Source organism: Dipodomys spectabilis, unplaced genomic scaffold (genome assembly GCF_019054845.1).
Source record: "Dipodomys spectabilis isolate Male_0828 unplaced genomic scaffold, ASM1905484v1 ptg000235l, whole genome shotgun sequence".
NCBI classification, from domain to species: Eukaryota; Metazoa; Chordata; class Mammalia; order Rodentia; family Heteromyidae; genus Dipodomys; species Dipodomys spectabilis.
The window spans coordinates 2810081-2828313 of NW_024870912.1; the positions used below are offsets into that span (position 1 = coordinate 2810081).

At 43.0% G+C, this 18233-nt stretch overlaps 1 protein-coding gene across 1 annotated transcript in view; it reads right to left on the reverse strand.

The window, feature by feature from the left end:
- Lama1 (laminin subunit alpha 1) overlaps window positions 1-18233 on the reverse strand; it is a 133102-nt gene that overhangs the window by 41252 nt on the left and 73617 nt on the right. The window contains exons 23-35 of the mRNA XM_042699199.1: window positions 17283-17519; window positions 16262-16405; window positions 15629-15808; window positions 13788-13973; window positions 12446-12573; window positions 10721-10841; window positions 9057-9194; window positions 6737-6858; window positions 5398-5484; window positions 4969-5162; window positions 3580-3722; window positions 1512-1601; window positions 390-501 (exon numbers count right to left, since the gene is read on the reverse strand). Of these exons, the coding sequence (XP_042555133.1) occupies window positions 390-501; window positions 1512-1601; window positions 3580-3722; window positions 4969-5162; window positions 5398-5484; window positions 6737-6858; window positions 9057-9194; window positions 10721-10841; window positions 12446-12573; window positions 13788-13973; window positions 15629-15808; window positions 16262-16405; window positions 17283-17519 (1882 nt within the window). The remainder of the gene's footprint in view (window positions 1-389; window positions 502-1511; window positions 1602-3579; window positions 3723-4968; window positions 5163-5397; window positions 5485-6736; window positions 6859-9056; window positions 9195-10720; window positions 10842-12445; window positions 12574-13787; window positions 13974-15628; window positions 15809-16261; window positions 16406-17282; window positions 17520-18233) is intronic.

Below are 18233 nucleotides of genomic sequence, written 5' to 3' on the forward strand. Positions count from 1 at the left end.
AACAAATTATTGTAATAGGTGGATAAGTTCTGGAACCAAACCAAACCCCCAATCTGTCAGCTCCTATTCTGAGCAAAAGAACTGAGAGACATCTTATCAACCATCCTGAAATGGGACTACAGAATTAAAATGTGAGACACTGTAAAAAAAAATAAGAAAGGAATTGTGTTTGGTTCAAGAGAAGACTCTCACTGAAAACTATGCCTACATATTTTCCATCCTCAAGCAAAATAGTATTCTAGTCCCGTGGCTCCAGAAGTCCCGTGTAACAAGATATAGACATTCCCGTGTAACAAGACATAGACATTTGTCCACACATTTAATAAAGTGTTTGAGACTCTTCCTACCAAACAAGTAAGGAATCCTTAGATGAGACCCCAGTAAACTACCTTTGCTGTTTCTCAGCAGCAGCTCAATAGATGTAGCCAAATCTTGACTCTCATTGAGGATTCTCTCTGTTGCCATGTTCACTTGCTCGCTGTTTGTCAACACTCTAGTGAGCTGACAGAAACGAAAGATCTTGGTTTAGTGTGCCTTTAAGTAAAACACAATTGCAGTATCCCAATCTTAGCCTCTTTTAAGTAACAAAATAATTCCCAAGTATATAGTAAAGCTGCACACTATCATGTAAACCAATTTAGCACCTCTAGATTGGACATCAAGTGGTTCATGCAGTAATGTACTAATCATTTAGTATGGTCTCCCTTAGGTAGGTCAGGCTGGTCTTGAACACACACACACACACACACACACACACACACACACACACAGGCGCGCAGAATTACTGTCCTTAGGGCCATAATGAACAAAACAATTTAATTAAGCACAAGAATAATGAATGCAGACAAGAGACTCAGCAGAAATGGTATTCATGAGGCACAGGAGTTCACTGAGCAGTCCTGGGGAAAGTACAGTAGTGTAACACTGACCAGTTATACAGTCACTTATTATCATTATCAGTTTTTATGTCATGGACATAATTGTAAGCTGTACTTTCATATGCTGCGGACATGAAGATCTGCTTATTTGCCATTCCAAGTCCTACAATTAGCTTTGGCCCAGCTTGGGGCCTCATGTCACTGGGACAGTGCATGCTGAAGTCTAGCCATGTGCCTAGTGAGCTGCAGGTCATTATTGGCTCTCAGTGGAGGGCCTTGTGCCACATAGAACAGCCAATAGAACACAATAGAACAGACTTAGGAGAAGGAAGAAATAGCAGCGATCTTTAACTCTACACACTTGTTTTGAGTTAGAGAAGACCAGGGAAATAAGATAGCCAAGCATCTGCCCAATTTTCCTTCCCCACTAGAGGTGCCAACAGAAACTGAGTCAGGATCCTTTTCCTGCTAAACCACAGAACCAGGCAAGACTGGAACCATTTGATGATAAAGTGCTCAGAGTAAAGTGCCTGAGAAGTGAAGGCTATGCTGACCAAATCAGAGCCTTCCAGACAGCCCCAAGGGGTTGTGTTGAGCCTCATCTGGCACTGGGTCCTCCTGCAGAGAACTTACCTCCTTTTGTAGGTTGTCTGTCTCTTCTACAACACTATCAAGCTGGATTTCTGTCTGATTCTTTTGAGTGTATTTTTTAAATAAGGACTCCTAAGAAGAGCAAAAAGAATATTGCAATGCTTTGAAGTACTTAACCAAGAAATCACTTAGTTCTTTTTCACTGTTGTTCATAGAAATACTACTTTCCTAGAAACCCTCATTTTAAAATAAAATGGCTCATACTTACCTATAATTAGGTTTTGATTATTGGTATATAATTTTGCATTGCCACCTTTAACATCATATTTCCCATTCAGATATAAATTTAAAATGTGTTGTGTTAAGCAGAATTGGAGACTGCTACATAAAGATGATGAATGGAATTGCATTAAACTAAAAAGTTCCTACATAGCAAAGGATATGGCCAACAAGCTAAAAAGACAGCCTACAGAAGGAAGCCTACATCAGACTATGTCTTACTAACCAGAATATACAGCAGAGAGCTTGAAGAAATTAAACCCTTCAAGAAATAACAACTCAATTAATAAACAGGTTAATGAGCTAAAGAGAGACTTCTCAGAAGTAAAAATGGCCAATAGACACATAAAAAAGCTCAACATCTCCAGCCATTAAGGAAATACAAATCAGAACAACTTTGATATTCCACCTCATTCCAGTTAGAATGGCCATTACCAAGAAAACAAACAATAACAGATGCTGGTGAGGATGTGGCCAGAAGAGAACACTACTACTACACTGTTGGTGGGAATGTAAGCTTGTTTAACCACTCTGGAAAGCAGTATGGAGGTTCCTCAAAAAACTAAACACAGAACTACCCTATGATCCAGCAATTCTACTCCTTGGTATTTATCCAAAAGACTACAAACCAGGATATAGTACAGCCACCAGCACAACCATGTTCATTACAGCACGATTCACAGTAGCCAAGGTATGGAGTCAGTGTCTCAGTGAATGACTAGATCAAGAAAATGCAATATATATATACACAATGGAATTTTACTCATCTATTAGAAAGAATGACATTGTACCATTTGTAAAGAAATGGAAAGACTTGGAAAAATGATGTTAAGTGTAGTAAGTCAGTTCCAAATCAGACAAAGGATGCATGCTTTATCTCATATGTGGAAGCTAGAATTAGCTTATAAACTTTGTAAGTAGATACATTAGGTGGTATGCGAGTGTAGACAAATGAATTAATTGAAATACAGTAGATTCAAGGGAAAACTCAGTGTAATTCTTTAGAAAGGCAAAGTCAAAATTCCACAAAATAAACACCAGGAAACAGGGACTTGAAAGGGGTGGGGTGAGGCTAAGCAGAGAAGGGTAGATGAATGAAGAGAAGGGAGGAGAATGCAGTTAAGAGTATATCCTACAAAACTAAGAAGAGTTAGGCAAGGGGTGCTTTGGGAGATATGGGTGAGGATACTGACTGGGGGAACATTGATCCAGATGCATTGTATTCATAAACTGCTTTATTAAATGGCAACTCCTTTGTACAACCACTTAAAGATAATAAAAACTGCAAAAAATACTTCTTTCTTTTCTCCATTTTCTGTGCTTCTACTAGGGCTTGAACTCAGGGCTTTGCACTCTCATTCGGCTTTTTTGCTCAAGGCTGGCACTTTTCTACTACTTTACTACTGTAATACCTCTTTCTAGCTTTTGCTGGTTCATTGGAGATAAGAGTCTTATGGACTTTTCTGCCTTGGCTAGCTCTGAACTGCAATCCTCAGATTTCAGCCTCCTAAGTAGGATAACAGGCACTAGCCACCAGCACCTAGTAGGATATTTTCTTACTCCAGAGGATAGAACAAGGACCACGGAATAGAGCATAGGAGATGATCTCTGCCGAGTAACTCCTAACCATTAGAGCTGTTATTCAGGAACTCAAGGCAAGTGTGAGATGACCAGTGTCTCTGCCTCTGAGGAGGCAATGCTGGCAACTTTTTAGGAAATATGGTGGACATGAGGGTCCTACATGGCTGGAAATAGACAGAGTGATTCCTACCATCTACCATCCCACTGACACCCACACGTTTCTATCTGTCTTTGCATTCCCAGTACCTACCTGGAAATACCGAGTCTTGTTTTCCAGGTCTGATAAAATTCCATAAGGAGCAGGGAAAATGCCAGTGAGGTTCACAGAGTGAATGGCATCACCAACATTATCCAAGTCATTCAGCAGCACACCTACACACTCATCATCACAAGCTAGAGAAGAAAAAGAGAGGAGTTAAAGCTCAAGCAACGCTGTTTGTCCTGTGTCCCATGACTCGCATGAGCCAGCTATGCGTAGAACCTAGGTGGGCAAAGAACATGCCACATCTCCAAGGACCACAGCTGATCTCATTCTCACTCCAGCTGGGAGGGATCAAATGGCAGGCAGTGCTGAACCACTAAAGTGATGAGACAGAGCCTCAGGTCTCAAACTGATATCCTTAGGGTTACATAGAAAGAAACCACTGAGCCTCAAGTGGTACATGGTCCATCACACTCCACAACCTGTTTGGTCTAGCTGCTTATCTTTAGCTAGGGCCAAGTTCAAGGGCACACAGAACACCTTGCCAATGCCAGCTTCCTGTCATACAGTTAGCAGGTACTCTCTCAGGGAGCACAACTGAAGGACAGTGGAAAAGACAATGGGGTGCCTTTGTTTATATCACAAAAATGAAGGCTCCAAGACTCCCCAATCCACAATGCTCACATTCCTTCCTAAGCTTCCCACAAGTCCCTGGGAAAACATCTCAAGATGACTGTGTCTTATACATGCTGGTAACCTATAGCAGGACTCAGAGTAACAAGAAAAAAGAACTGAGCTCCAGTGAAATTTGAGCAACAACAAAGACTACCTAACAGTAGAGTTTCCTCTAGTACACTGATGGATCCTGGGTTTCACGCCAGGAAAAAGTGATGAAGATAAACTGTGAAGTCACAATTACTGTGCTGCTTTGGATGCCAGGGAAACAAACGTTTAGTATACCAGGACCACCTGCTTCAGTGTGCAAAAGCACAGAATTCAGCAGCTACAAGAGCAATCTACACTCAGTAAAAATAATAAAAACAGGCCAGGAACCAGTCACTCACATTTGTAATCCTAGCTATTTAGGAGATTGTGGCTCAAAGCCTGCCCAGGCAGGAAAGTCTGTGAAACTCCAATTAGCCAGCAAAATGCTAGGAGGGAAGCTATGGCTCAAGTGATAGAGTGTTAGCCTTAAGAGAAAAAGCTAAACAAGAGCATGAGGACCTGAATCCAAGCCCTGTCTCAGCACAAATAGGTAAATCATGATAAAGACAGACAGGTAGATAGGAAATAATGAATAAAATATAAAATAAAAAGTACAATAAAAATCCGTGTGGTACACTGCTGACCCAATAGCACCACAATCACTGTCTCCTCACTGAGGCAGATAATTGAGAGGGACACCTAGTTTTAAACATGCAGAGGAAGAACACCCACAAACACAGCGGCTCTCCACCAGCATGTGCCTCGGCTGGCATTCCTCACATCGGAGCCCAGCGGCCCCTGGTTTGCAGATACACTGGCCAGATGTACGGTCACAGTCACTGTGAATGGAGCCGTGTGGGTTGCAGTCACACTTCTGACAGCTGCCGCCTGGCACTTGAGGGTTGCCATGGTAGCCTGTGGAGCACCTATAGAAAGGAAGAGATTACTGCAGTCCAAGGTAGTCAGGAAAGACACATACCTGATCCTGGCAATCATTTCTACCTAATGAAATGCAAAGCATGCTTCCACCTTGGGAGATCTAGGTTTGGAATAGTAATTAGGCCTCACATCCATTAAGAACACACAAATTGATCATGACTTCCAAAACACTATGCTAAGTGTCTTCCAAAGGGGCAGGCATCTCTAGAATCAACAGCGTACCTTTCACAGAATTGTCCTTCATGGCCTGGGACACAGGCATCACAACGGAAGCCACCAGCACCCTCCGGCACACAGGTGGGACTGAAACTGGAAGAAAAGATTTTTTTTCATGAATTTTCAGGTATGGAGCTTAAAAGCCTTCTGATAGTTCTTATTCATCACTTTGGGGGAATGCCATACTCTCCAAAAGTTAAGCAGCTACACTGATAATTGGACAGACTTTACAGAGTTAGACTTGATGGGCCAAAAGGACAATAATGATGCACGAAATGTTAGGTCTGCACGTATCATGTGTTCCAGAGACACTGAAGAGGTAGACTAGTAGAAGAACAACAGGGTCCCTCTAGCCCCCCCCCCCCTTTTTTATATTTTTTAATTGTAAAAATTCTGTACAGAGGGGTTACAGCTACATGAGTACATTTCCTATCAAGCATTGTTGCCTCCTCCTTTGTTTTTCCCCTATCATCCCTTCCTTCCCACCTCCCCAACTATTCCCTCCCCCCATCCCCCATCCCTCTAGGTTTGATTACTCAGAAGCTCATCTGCTTTATGAACTCATGTTTTCTGCTCATTCCTCGTTTTTTCAAACCCTTCCACATTTTAAATTACCCAGGCGCCATCTAGAGGCTACCTTGCATACCTGTAAATAATTCAAAACCAGAGCCAACAAAGCCTGCTAGAATCAAGTGGAGATCCTCCTGGGCTAGGAGTATTCCAGATGCCCCCTCCCTCAGTGCGCTACTTCCTCCTCCCCTGAACTTCCAACTGATTTTAGTCCCTCAGTGGTGAGGAAAAAGACTTCAATAGAAACACAACATACTCTGGAAAAAGTAAAGTATGTGTTTTGGGTCCTCTCAGATGCAGAGTACACATAGAATGTTGGCACCCTCACAATCTCCTTTGAGTTTAGTAATAAGGATGGGGAAATAATGAAACTTTTTTGTGATGGAAAAATTAAAATGCAGTATTCAAACTACAGAAATGTGCAGAGCAGAAAGGTGAACTATCCATTACAATATTTCTTTGTGGCTTACATATGCCCATGTTCCATGGATATGGTAATATAAGGGGTAAGAATTCATTCCACAGTGGCACCATACCATACCTTCACTTACATACTTCCTTTGGGCATGATGCTAGTTATTTTCTTTAAGGTAGGGAGTATCAAGGTTTGAACTCAAGGCTTTGTACTTGCTCAGCTTGCTTGCTGAGTTAGCACTCTATGACATGAATCATGCCTCCAGCATGGACTTTTGCTTGTTAATTGGAAATCTCATGGATGTTTCTGCCCAGGCTGGCTTTGAAGCCAGTGTGCCAGGTTGCACTTGTACAGACTCACCTGGCAGGGGGGTGGTGAGGGCAGGCACATGGAGAGCAGTCCTGTGGGGAGCCTGTCACCGTCCCATAGTAGCCAGGGGCACACACATCACAGTGGTCACCAGCTGTGTTAGCACGGCAGTTCTGGAGCCAAGAAGAAAGTAAACACAGGGCAAGGGTTAGACATCATTCTTACATGGTAACAGCTAAACACGACCAGGTTGCATATTAGCTAATCCATCCTTGCTTGCTTGCTTGCTTCCTTTCTTCCTTTCCTCCTTCCTTCCTCTCTTCCTCCCTTCCTTTTTCTTAAGGAAGAAGGAGCATTTTTCTTCATTTTTTTAATCCTTGAAAGCTTTCCAGCTCTGGGGTCTTCATTCATTGTAAGACTATATTCATGTAACACATTCTATAAATTATTCAGGAAAACAGCCTGGAGAACCCTTAAAAAAAAACTAGACCTTTCAGAACTTTAAAATCAGGATAAAAAATATCCAATGACCCACAGATGATTCCAAAGCTGGTTGAGGCTCAGTCAATACATGGAGGAATTTGATGCATCAGAAGTAAACCAGTAGAGGATTTAGAAAACAGGTGATAAGAAAAAATTCATGGCCTTAGCACCACCAACTGACTCATGTAGTAATTACTATTAGACTTGTTATCTTCCTATTAAAGCAGAGTCCATTGTTTTTAAGCCAAAAGCATGAGCAATCCTGTCTTCTGATTCTAATTTCAAATCTGCTTTTGCTCAATCCATCATTATTTGTTCAGCTACTGTGCATAGCCTTAAGATCTACTGCTGCTGAGATGGAAAGGCATCTAAGCCAATGGAAAGGCATCTACTGCCAAAGCCCCCGAGTAAGCTCTCAGATAGACTCTCCCTTACAGCCCTGGCAGTGAGAGATTATATTGAAAGAAAACTTTTTAATGTTCAAAAATTATTTGGAGCCGGGCACTGGTGGCTCACACCTGTAATCCTAGCTACTCAGGAGGCTGAGATCTGAGGATCGCGGTTCAAAGCCAGCCCGGGCAGGAGAGACCGTGAGACTCCTATCTCCAATAAACCACCAGAAAACCGGAAGTGGCGCTGTAGCTCAAGTGGTAGAGCGCTCGCCTTGAGCTGAAGAGCTGAGGGACAGTGCCAGGCCCAGAGTTCAAGCCCCACGACCGAAAAAAAAAAATTATTTGTTTGGGTGCCGATGGCTCACATCTGTAATCCTAGCTACTCAGGAGTCTTGACATGTGAGGATGGAGGTTCAAAGCCAACCAGGACAGAAAAGTCTGTGAGACCTTATCTCCAATTAACCATAAAAAAGCTTGAAGTGAAGCTGTGGCACAAATGGTAGAGCCAACTGTATCCTCATTAAGCTTATTTTACTCTGCATGGCTATAATAACGGAAATCCTATGTATATTGAGGACAGCAAAAGTAACGACATGCGTTTTTCACTGTGGAAATAATGTGGTTCCCTTTCCCCCTTAACTTCACCTGTACACTGCTATCATTTATGGGTTTTTTTTTTCTCCCAGAAGAAACTGCATTTAAAATCCAGATATAAGGCATACTGATTGGAAGAGGAAGTTGGTTGTGTGTGGCTGACCAATCTTAATTTAGTAATGTATTAAAAAGGAGCAAATGCAAAGCAAGATACAAATAATGTATTACATTATTCCAGTTGAGTGTGTGTGTGTGTATGTGTTCAGTACTAGGCTTAAATTCAGAGCCTTGAGCTCTTGCTTGGCTTTTTACTCAAGGCTGGTGCTATACCACTTGAGACACAATTCCACTTCTAGCTTTGTGCTGGTTAATTGGCGGTAAGATCTTGCCTTACAGATTTCCCTGCCTGGTCTAGCTTCAAACCCTGATCCTCATCTCAACCTTGTTGAGTAGCTAGGATTACAGGCATGAGCCACTGGTGCCTGGCTGAATGTATATTTTTCAAAATGCAAGGGAAGAGTACTACTTTCCACAGAGAAACCCATTTCCATAAGCATTTATTTATTTTAGACCTCTAGGTGAGCCTTCAAATTCCATGACTACAACTTTCTCATCTACTCTGGCCTTAGCCACCAGACCTGCAAATAAAAATAAGAACTTTAACCTAATCCCCAGCTGATACCCTTGATAAACAAACTCATAAATGAAGTAAAACTTGTAAAATAATTTCCACTGGCTATGTGAGACCACTTAGCTACGTTTTCCTCCAGGAGCCATATTTTGTATTTGGGTACATTTAGCCTCTTGCTAAACGAAGGAACTGTGTATTCCATTTAGTAATGACTACACAGAGGGCATTTATCACTCAGGGTCTACAGGCCAAACCCACAGGATAAGCGTACCAGACACTTCCCAGTTTCTGGGTCACAGGAGTCACTGTGGTTGTTGCAGCTGCAGGGCACACAGGGAGCAAGCAGAGGGGGAGGTGCTCTGCCACCATCTTCTGGAAGCTTCCCTCTGTGGTACCCAGGGGCACAGTCCTGAAGGCATGAGAAAGGACAAAAAAGTACCAATCTGTTTATAAACTGAGTAAAGAATTCAGATACATTTGACCAGGACTGATGTTTCAATGGCCAATGAGCATGTAGAAAGTTCAACATCACTATCATGAAGGAAATACAGGTCTCTCACCCATCTCTCACCCAGTAGGCTGTCAAGAGAAAAAGACAAGTAGATGGACACACAGAGAGGGTCATTAGTATATATACACATAAGCACATGGACTGAAGTATGGGAGAACAGCAATGGTGTAACTCCTTCGACAACTAACTTATGGCTTGACAAAATGAAGCATGTTTTTACTGGGAAGGTGTGAGGACAAAGGAAGGGAGAACAGAATAGTGGAGAGAGGAAAGATAGGTAAATACATTCATGGTCCTCAATGTACATGTGTGAAAATGGAGCCAGGTAACTTGAAGGAATGGATAAGGGGTTGGGAGAGAAGGGAGAATGGTGGAGGAATGACACTGATCAAGATGCATTGTACTCAGAAACTGACATGTTGAAATGAAACCCTTTAGTACAACTACTGAGAGATAATATAAAACTAAAGATAAATAATATTTTTTAAATAAAACAATAAAAAAAGGAAAATGACAAATGATGGTGAGGATCTGAGGGTATGGAGAAACTAGAAGAGTATGGAAGTTCCTCTAAACTTGAAAATTGAATTATATGATCCAGTAATTTTTATATCTTGGATGCCCAAAAGAATTAAATGCAAAAACTTGAAGATATTTGTATTCTCCTTTTCACAGCAATCTATAGCCAAAAGCAGAAGCAACCCAAGTACCCACAGAAGGATAAATAAACAAATTAATGAAATTAATCCATATAATAAAATATTATTCAGCCTTAAAAAGGAAGTTCATGCTGGGTGCCGGTGGGTCATGCTTATAATCTTAGCTACTGAGGAGGCTGAGACCTGAGGATCATGGTTCAAAGTTTACCCAGGCAGGAAAGTCCATAAGAATCTTATCTCCAATAAATTACCAACAAACCTAGAAGTGGAGCTTTGGCCCAAGAGATAGAGTGCTAGCCTTGAGCAAAAGAAGCTCAGAGACAGAGCCTAGGCCCTGACTCCAAAGCCACAAGACCAACACAAATATACATGCTACCATACAACATGGATGAACCTTGAGGGTATTAAGTTAAGTAAAAAAGCCAGTCACAAAATTCCAAATGCTGGCTGGACATCAGTGGCTCACACCTGTAATCCTAGCTACTCAGGAGGCTGAGCCCTGAGGATTTAAAATAAATATATCTATGATAAATGTTGTACAGTGTATTATATATAATAATATATAACATAATGCATTATAGATAAGTATACATATCACATTATGTTATATATAATACACATAATTTTAGAAAAAATTTGCTCACAAAGAAATTTTAAAAATGACAACTAAGATACACATGGGCTCTGTTCCTCACTTGGAGTTGCTATAAACAAGCAGATTTCATCTTGAAACCAGAAATCAGAGTTTAACTGAAGTCTCCTTACCTGGCATGAGAATCCAGTGGTGCCTGGAGGACAGACGCAGCTCTCTAATCCAGAGGCTGACTCCCCCCTGGGATGTAGATCCCCAGCCTTTCTGCCAACCTCCATTGAAATATTTGAGATTCTGTGCACAGAAGGCATGAAAAAGCCAGAACAGAAATGTTAATGTTTGAAAAACTTCTACAAACATTGCAAGTGACACAAACATTTGCATATAGATTAAACTAGAGAATTCCTACCACTCTAGGGTAGGGCCCACTCATGACTGCAAACACAACTCACTGCAGTGTGAGCATGGCATACCTCAGTGACTGTACTCAGCTAGCAAGTTAGGACTAGGAATGACGTTGCAGGAGAGACAGATGAAAGGCCTCTAGAAGGACTGGCTTGCATAAGTCCTAATGCCTAAGTATTCAAAGTCCTAATACTAAACTGGGTACTGGTGGCTCGTGCCTGCTAATCCTAGCTAATCAGGAGGCTAAGATCCAGGATCATGATTCAAAGCCAGCCAAGGCAGGAAAGTCCATGAGACTTTCAATTAACCTCCAATTAACCACAGAAAAAGCAGGAAGCAGAGGTGTGGCTCAAGTGGTAGAGCATCAGCCTTGAGCAAAAAAGCTCAGGGACAGCATCCAGGCCCCAAATTCAAGGTCTAGTATCACACACACACACACACACACACACACACACACACACACACACACACACACACACACACGTATTAAAATGAGTAACTAGATGATGCCTGTGTTCTTTATGTACCATTACAACGTATAGACCTTGCAGCGTTTTTTTTGTTTTTTTTTTTGGGTCCAGTCGTGGGGCCTGAACTCTGGGCCTGGGCGCTGTCCCTCAGCTCTTCAGCTCAAGGCTAGCGCTCTACCACTTGAGCCACAGCGCCACTTCCAGCTTTTCTTTTTTTTGCTTATGTGGTGCTGAGGAATCGAACCCAGGGCTTCATGCATGCAAGGCAAGCGCTCTACCACTGAGCCATCTTCCCAGCCCAAGACCTTGCAGCTTTTAAGAGCAGAAATGAGCAACTTTCTTTTTCTTTTTCTTTTTTTGTCGGTTATAGGGCTTAAACTCTGAGCCTAGGTGCTGTCTCTGAGCTGTTCAGCTCAAAGAGAGCACTCTACCACTTGAGCCACAGCGCCACTTCTGGTTTTCTGAGTGGTTTATTGGAGATAAGAGTTTCACGGACTTTCCTGCCTGGGCTGGCTTTGAACCGTGATCCTCAGATCTCAGCTTCCTGAGTAGCTAGGATTAGAGGCATGAGCCACCAGCACCCGGCTGCAATTTTTTTTAAATATTGTCTCCATCTAAAATTCACCATAATAGACTTACATTTTATTTAGACAAATGAGTGGGCAGTCAGTAACTTGTAACTTACACATTCCATCCATAGTTTGGATTCGTTATCATAGTTATCATAATTATCATAGTTTGGATTTAGAAAGCCCTTGTACATTAAGTCTCCTAAGCCTGGTCCCCCTGGGGAGATTACAGCAACTCTAGGAGGTAGGGTTTCCTTTCCCTTGGATATTTTGTCACAGCAATGAAAAGCTGGCCAGCACAGATATTACTAGTTAACAAAACCTGGATAAGGAACAGATCCCTATTCCTACATGTATTCATGAAAATATAAATAACAGGAATGAAGTGAGTCGAATCCTTTTAGGTCTATGTCAAATAAGGAAAAGATTCAAAGTTCTAGACCCTTCCAAATACCTGCTTTGCTGCAGTCCATGCCCATAGGATGCCTTGATGAGGATGTACTCAATATTGCTGAGAACAGACATGAAGTCTGAGCGGGTGACAGGCTTTTCAGAAACAGAGTTAAAGTATTTCCAAAAATTCTGTGGATGAGAAATATACTCAGTGAAATGCTGCATGAATATGACCTTACAGTTCTGTCATAAATGTTTTCAGAAATCACCTCTGACAAAGATCTGCATTTAAGATAAACAGATATACAGAACCCAAGACAGTGCCAGTCAACATTCAACCATCAGCTGCTGTACAAGAGACATTTCCCAAGTTCTTACAAGCCCAGAGACTTCTGTGCCACACATGTGTGCAGGTTGATGCAAAAGCAGCATGGTGAAGCACTTAGCATGTAATTCCTACCAAATGCACATCTACTCCCCCTTGTCCTCAGGGAGCAACATTCTAAAACCCGCACTGTATGCTTGGAATCTCCTATGGAACAAACCTCTACATGCTACGCTTTTCCTATATATAAATACTCACAAGACAGTTTATAAACCAGGCACAGTGAGAGATTATAAACAGTATGCAATAATGAAGTAGGACAATTATAAACAAAACTGTAATTAGCTGAGTTCTGGTGACTTACCCCTCTCATTCTAGTTACTTGGAAGGACACTGAGATACTAAAGATCAAGGTTTGAACCCAACCCAGGCAGAAAAGTCCCCAAGACTGTCTCCAATCAGCCAGCAAAAATCTGGGCTGGAGACATGGCTCAAGTAGAACATCAGCCCTAGTGAGAAAGCCAAGCAAGCATAAGGCCCTGAGGTTCAACCCTATTACTAGCCCACAAACAGACAAGTTAATGTAATACATTACTAGCATACTTCTCTTGTTCTTTGGAGCCATTATTAAGTAAAATAAGAGTAACTCCACTGACAGCTTATCTGAAAACCTTACCCTGGAAGTAAATGTCCAACAGGCAGGCAGCATATGCATCCTGGACATGCTGGACAAAGCAATGTAAAATCCCAGGTAGGGCTGAGAATGATGACACGATATTTCATCAGGCTGCTCAGAATGATGTACAATTGTTTTCTATTGAATATGTCTGAGTTTCAATTGACAGTGGATAGCTGAAACTAAACCTCAATTAAGGGAGTGGGGGTGGGGGAGGGCTTCTATGGACCTTTCTTGACGATCAGAAACCTGAACAGTATTTAGAAACCTTTCTAAAACCCACTGGAAGATGCATTCCAGGGTGGTTTTGTTCCATCTATATTCAGCAGCTCTGGGCTTTTGTGTCAAGGATGGCCACGCTCCCTTTTTTAAGGAGCGTGTGTGGAAAGATAGCATGGTCACCTCGTGCATGGCCACCACTCGGTCTTGCCGCACTCCATTCTCTGGGGCTGGCTCGTCCATGTAGATGACGTGCTTCCGGGCCCGGCCTCCTTTGATGAGAACTTGAGGCTCATAATTGGAGGTGCCCGTACCAGTCGAAGAGTAGAAGGCCACACTGTACCGCAATTTGCCTCCATAGGCCAGGAGCTAACAAGTAATAAACTCTTGTTTATTTCTCTGGGACAGCCTTGGTTTAAAAGCAAGCCTGCCACTATAAGAAAATAATGTTAAAAATACGTCACCCACAGTGGTACTCACTGGACACTATGTTGAAAATTAACTATACAATTTGAGGGTGGGATAGGAGGGGAAAACTGGAAGAGTAAGGGAGGAGATGACATTGTCTAAAAAGAAATGTACCCTTTAACTGATTTATATAACTTGTAACCTTTCTGTATATCACCTTTATAATAACAATAAAATAAAAAAATACACCAACCAATACTTAGTAGGCAGAGATAGGAGGATTTTCAGATCAAGGCTAGTCTGACAAAAAAAGTCATTGAGACTATCTGTTAACAAGCCAGTATAGTATAGTATAGTAGTTTATACCTGCATAGTATAGTATACTAGTTTATACATGTAATCCCAGCTACATGGAAGACATAGGAGAATCATGGTCTAAAGACATGCCCAGGCAAAAGTATGAGACCCTACTTGAAAAACACACTAAAGCACAAGAACTGGGGACATGGTTCAAGTGGTTGAACATCTGCCTAGCAACTCTGAGCCAGGCCCTACGGTCAATCTTCAGTATTGAGCAGGGGAAGTAAGGGATGGGCGTGGGGGGAAAAGTATATCTAATGGGTGAAATGTCCGGTCTGGAATTTGCTTCCTTCTGATTCTACTTAGTTATGATTTATTCTGTTAACCCTAACTACACTTCTTCCTGATGATATCAATAGAGGTGAGCTCCAAAATAAATGAGTGGATTAACTTCTATTTTAGAACTCCTTTTAATTAAAAATAATATGTATAGCTGCTGGGCGCCAGAGGTTCATGCCTGAAGACTGAGATCTGAGAATCACAGTTTGAAACCAGCCTGGGAAGGAAAGTTTGCAAGGCTCTTATCTCCAGCTAAATACCAAAAAGCCAGAAGCTGAGCTGTGGCCCAAGTGGTAACTAACCTTGAGCAAAAAGACTCAGGGATAGCATTCAAGTCCTGAGTTCAAGCTCCAGTATCTCTCTCTCTCTCTCTCTCTCTCACACACACACACACACACACACACACACACACACACACACACACACACACACAATTATGTATGAAGCCTAGCATTGGTAGTGGTTCATGCCTATAATCCTAGCTACTCAAGAGGCTGAGATATGAGAATTGAGGTTCAAAGCCAGCCCAGGCAGGAAAGTCCATGTGATTCTTTACTTAACCAGCAAAAAGCCAAAAGTGGAACTGTGGCTCAAGAGCACCAGCCTTGAGTGAAAAGTTAAAATAGATAGTATCCAGGCTCTGAGTTCAATCCCCAAGTACCACAACACCAAAAAAAATGCACATGTGTGTGTGTGTGTCTAATAGAGTTTTGTGTGCAATTTTTAAACATCAGCTAAATTCACACATAGACTGATGTTTATATAAACAAAAAATGAGGCAGTGCCTCTCACTACCCTTGTATAGTAGCTTCTTGAAACTCCATGTACATGAGTGATTTTTACCTCAACTGGGTATCTCTGCCTCCACATAGAAGAGGAACTAAGGATAGGAAGATACAGTCTACTCTGGCTTTAAATGCTCTCAGTGCCCCCTGGAAAGGGGCGTGGGAATGGTGAGCAACCTAGTGTGTGCTCACCTGGTCTCCTTGGAAGTGCTTTGGCAGTCGCCAGTAGAATGGCTCTGAGTGGACATGCTGACGGACAGTCATGGCATCCAGCAAGACATCGGGGGCCTGGAAATGCACGCCCTTGGTCGTGCCCCACAGATCACTCTGTGATACCACACGCAGAAGAGGCTGATCGGAGGCCAGCGTTACCTGGTCATGGAAAGGAGAATGCACTTCTGGTTAAACGACGCCCCCACATTTGATCTGTTAGATGCCACAAATGTTTCCCAGATACACTGCTTCTGGCCTTTGTCCTTCACATTCACCATCTGCATTAAAGTGCCTACTGCCTTTTAGGGCCAGGCTCTTCTCACTCTAGAGCAAGAGACCATGGCAGGAAGGGGACAGCATGTTTTGGTTTTGTCTTCCTTCTCTGCAAGAAGCCTTCCATAGATCAGCCAGGAGCCAACACCAATCTCCTTCAATGCCAGGTCCATCTGTTTCCCTGGACAGCCCAAATGCAACTGATCCATTTCCTAACCAAATCAGAGATCTAGGATTTTTGATTCCACAAAGGAAAGTCAGTATCAATCTGGACTGTCCCCTCCATGCCCACCTGATTCCCAAGGGAAAGGGAACATTTGGACTGCAGGAGTGACTCACTGGGGTCCTCACGTAGCCCTCCAACTCCGAGCAGAGCTGTGACAATCCAAAGCAGAAGCAGGGGGTGCATCCCAGAGGGTCGTCAGCACGCAGGCCGAAGGTGCCTGCTCGACATTCACTGCACTGGAGGCCAAAGACATTGTCCTGTGGGCACAAGGTAAGGGACTCATAAGTGGCAGGGAATGGAGGTGGGGCGGAGCAGGGGCATGCAATTTCCATACGCTTGGAGATGAAGTGAAACATCACTGAACTCACGGTGGCCTGAGACCAAGTCCCTAATTAAGCCCCGCGAACACTGCTTCTCTCAGACTCAATGTGAGATTCCCAAACATGGCTGGCTAGCTGAATGGAATCCATCTACAAGCCTTTGGAAATATGTACTCCCTGATGAAAATCTTCTGGATTGTTCTCAACCCCACCAAGTGATTCTTAGGGTTCAGTTGGTGAGAAGGACCCCTGACCAGGTGATTGCCAAACTAGGTCCCTGCTGTAAAGATTACCATGAGAACTGTAATCAGAAAATCTGGTTTGCCAATCACCCAGAGACTGCTGCTTCTCTGCCTTTCTACCTATATGACTTTCCCCTTCATCATTCCCAGCCACATAGTACCCATTACTTGCTAGTGGAACCTGTCCATCCATGTAAGAAAGGACCAGAGCACTGACCTCCTTGGGTTTAAAACCTGGCTACTTAGCGGGGCACTGGGCTTACAGGCTCATGTCTATAATCCTAGCTACTCAGGAGGCTGAGATCCGAGGATCATGGTTCAAAGCCAACCTGGACAGGAAAAGTCCATGAAACTTATCTCCACTAAACTACCAAAAAAAAAGCCATTAGTACAGCTGTGGCTCAAGTGGTAGAGCATTAGCTTTGTGCAAAAAAAGCTCAGGGATAGTGCCCAGGCCCCGAGTTCAAGACCCAGAACTGGCATCAAAAAAAAAAGTCTAGCTACTCATTTCATACCCTCAAACCCCAGTGTACCAAGGAGAGAAAGGAAAGCAGAGGGTTGATGACAAATACCTTGCAGGTGCAGGCACCTGTTTTCTCTGCACAGCTGCAGAGACCCTGTTCTGGGTCGCAGGTGTCAGCCTGTGTGCCCCTCAGGTCGCAGTTACAGGAAACACAGTCAGGAAAGTCTCTGTAGCCCAAGGAGCACTGATCACAGTTGTGTCCATCAAACTCAGGCTTGCAGTGGCACTGGCCAGACAGCATATCGCACTGGGAACTGGTGGAGCCCTCATGGCTGCAATTGCATGCCTGAGAGGGGGGGGAGAGGGAGGGAGGGAGGGAGAGAGAGAGAAAGAAAAAAAAAGAGCTCAACAAAAAGACAGTCTTCATACCTCCATCACGCACAGTTCTCTGGATTCCAGGAAAGCAGGAGGTGAGGAGAAATGATACCAGTGAATGGAGCTTTCTCTTGTTATGGCTTTATGGATTCACTTTGCCTCTGTGCTAACAGGGGAAGGGGACCACATTTTGGGACATCTGCCAGCTGCTTATCTCGTGCGCACATGCACGTGCACATGCTCGTGTGTCCTGGTACTGAACTCAGGGCCTCTTGCACTTCCTTAGCTTTTTGGCTTTAAGCTGGTACTCTATCACTTGAGCCACAGCTCCACCTCCAACTCTTTACTAGTTTACTGGAGATAAGAGTCTTGTGGGTATTTCTGCCTGGGCTGGCTTTGAACCACAATCCTCAGCTCTCAGCCTCTTGTGTAGCTAGGATTACAGGCACAAGCCAGCAGTGCCTAGAAACATCTGAGAATTTTAGGGACAGCTGAGCTCTGGGCCACAAATAAAATTAAATTTCATAGGTCTAAATGACTTAGCAAAATTATTTTAGAGGCCAAGTAATTTTTCCCACAGTTTTAAAACGCCAATAATACCTGAATCTCATCTAAAAGAAGACTCAAGGGAAACCAAAGTCCTCACAGATAACCTTCCTGGAAAGGGATTCATGACATTCTCTTA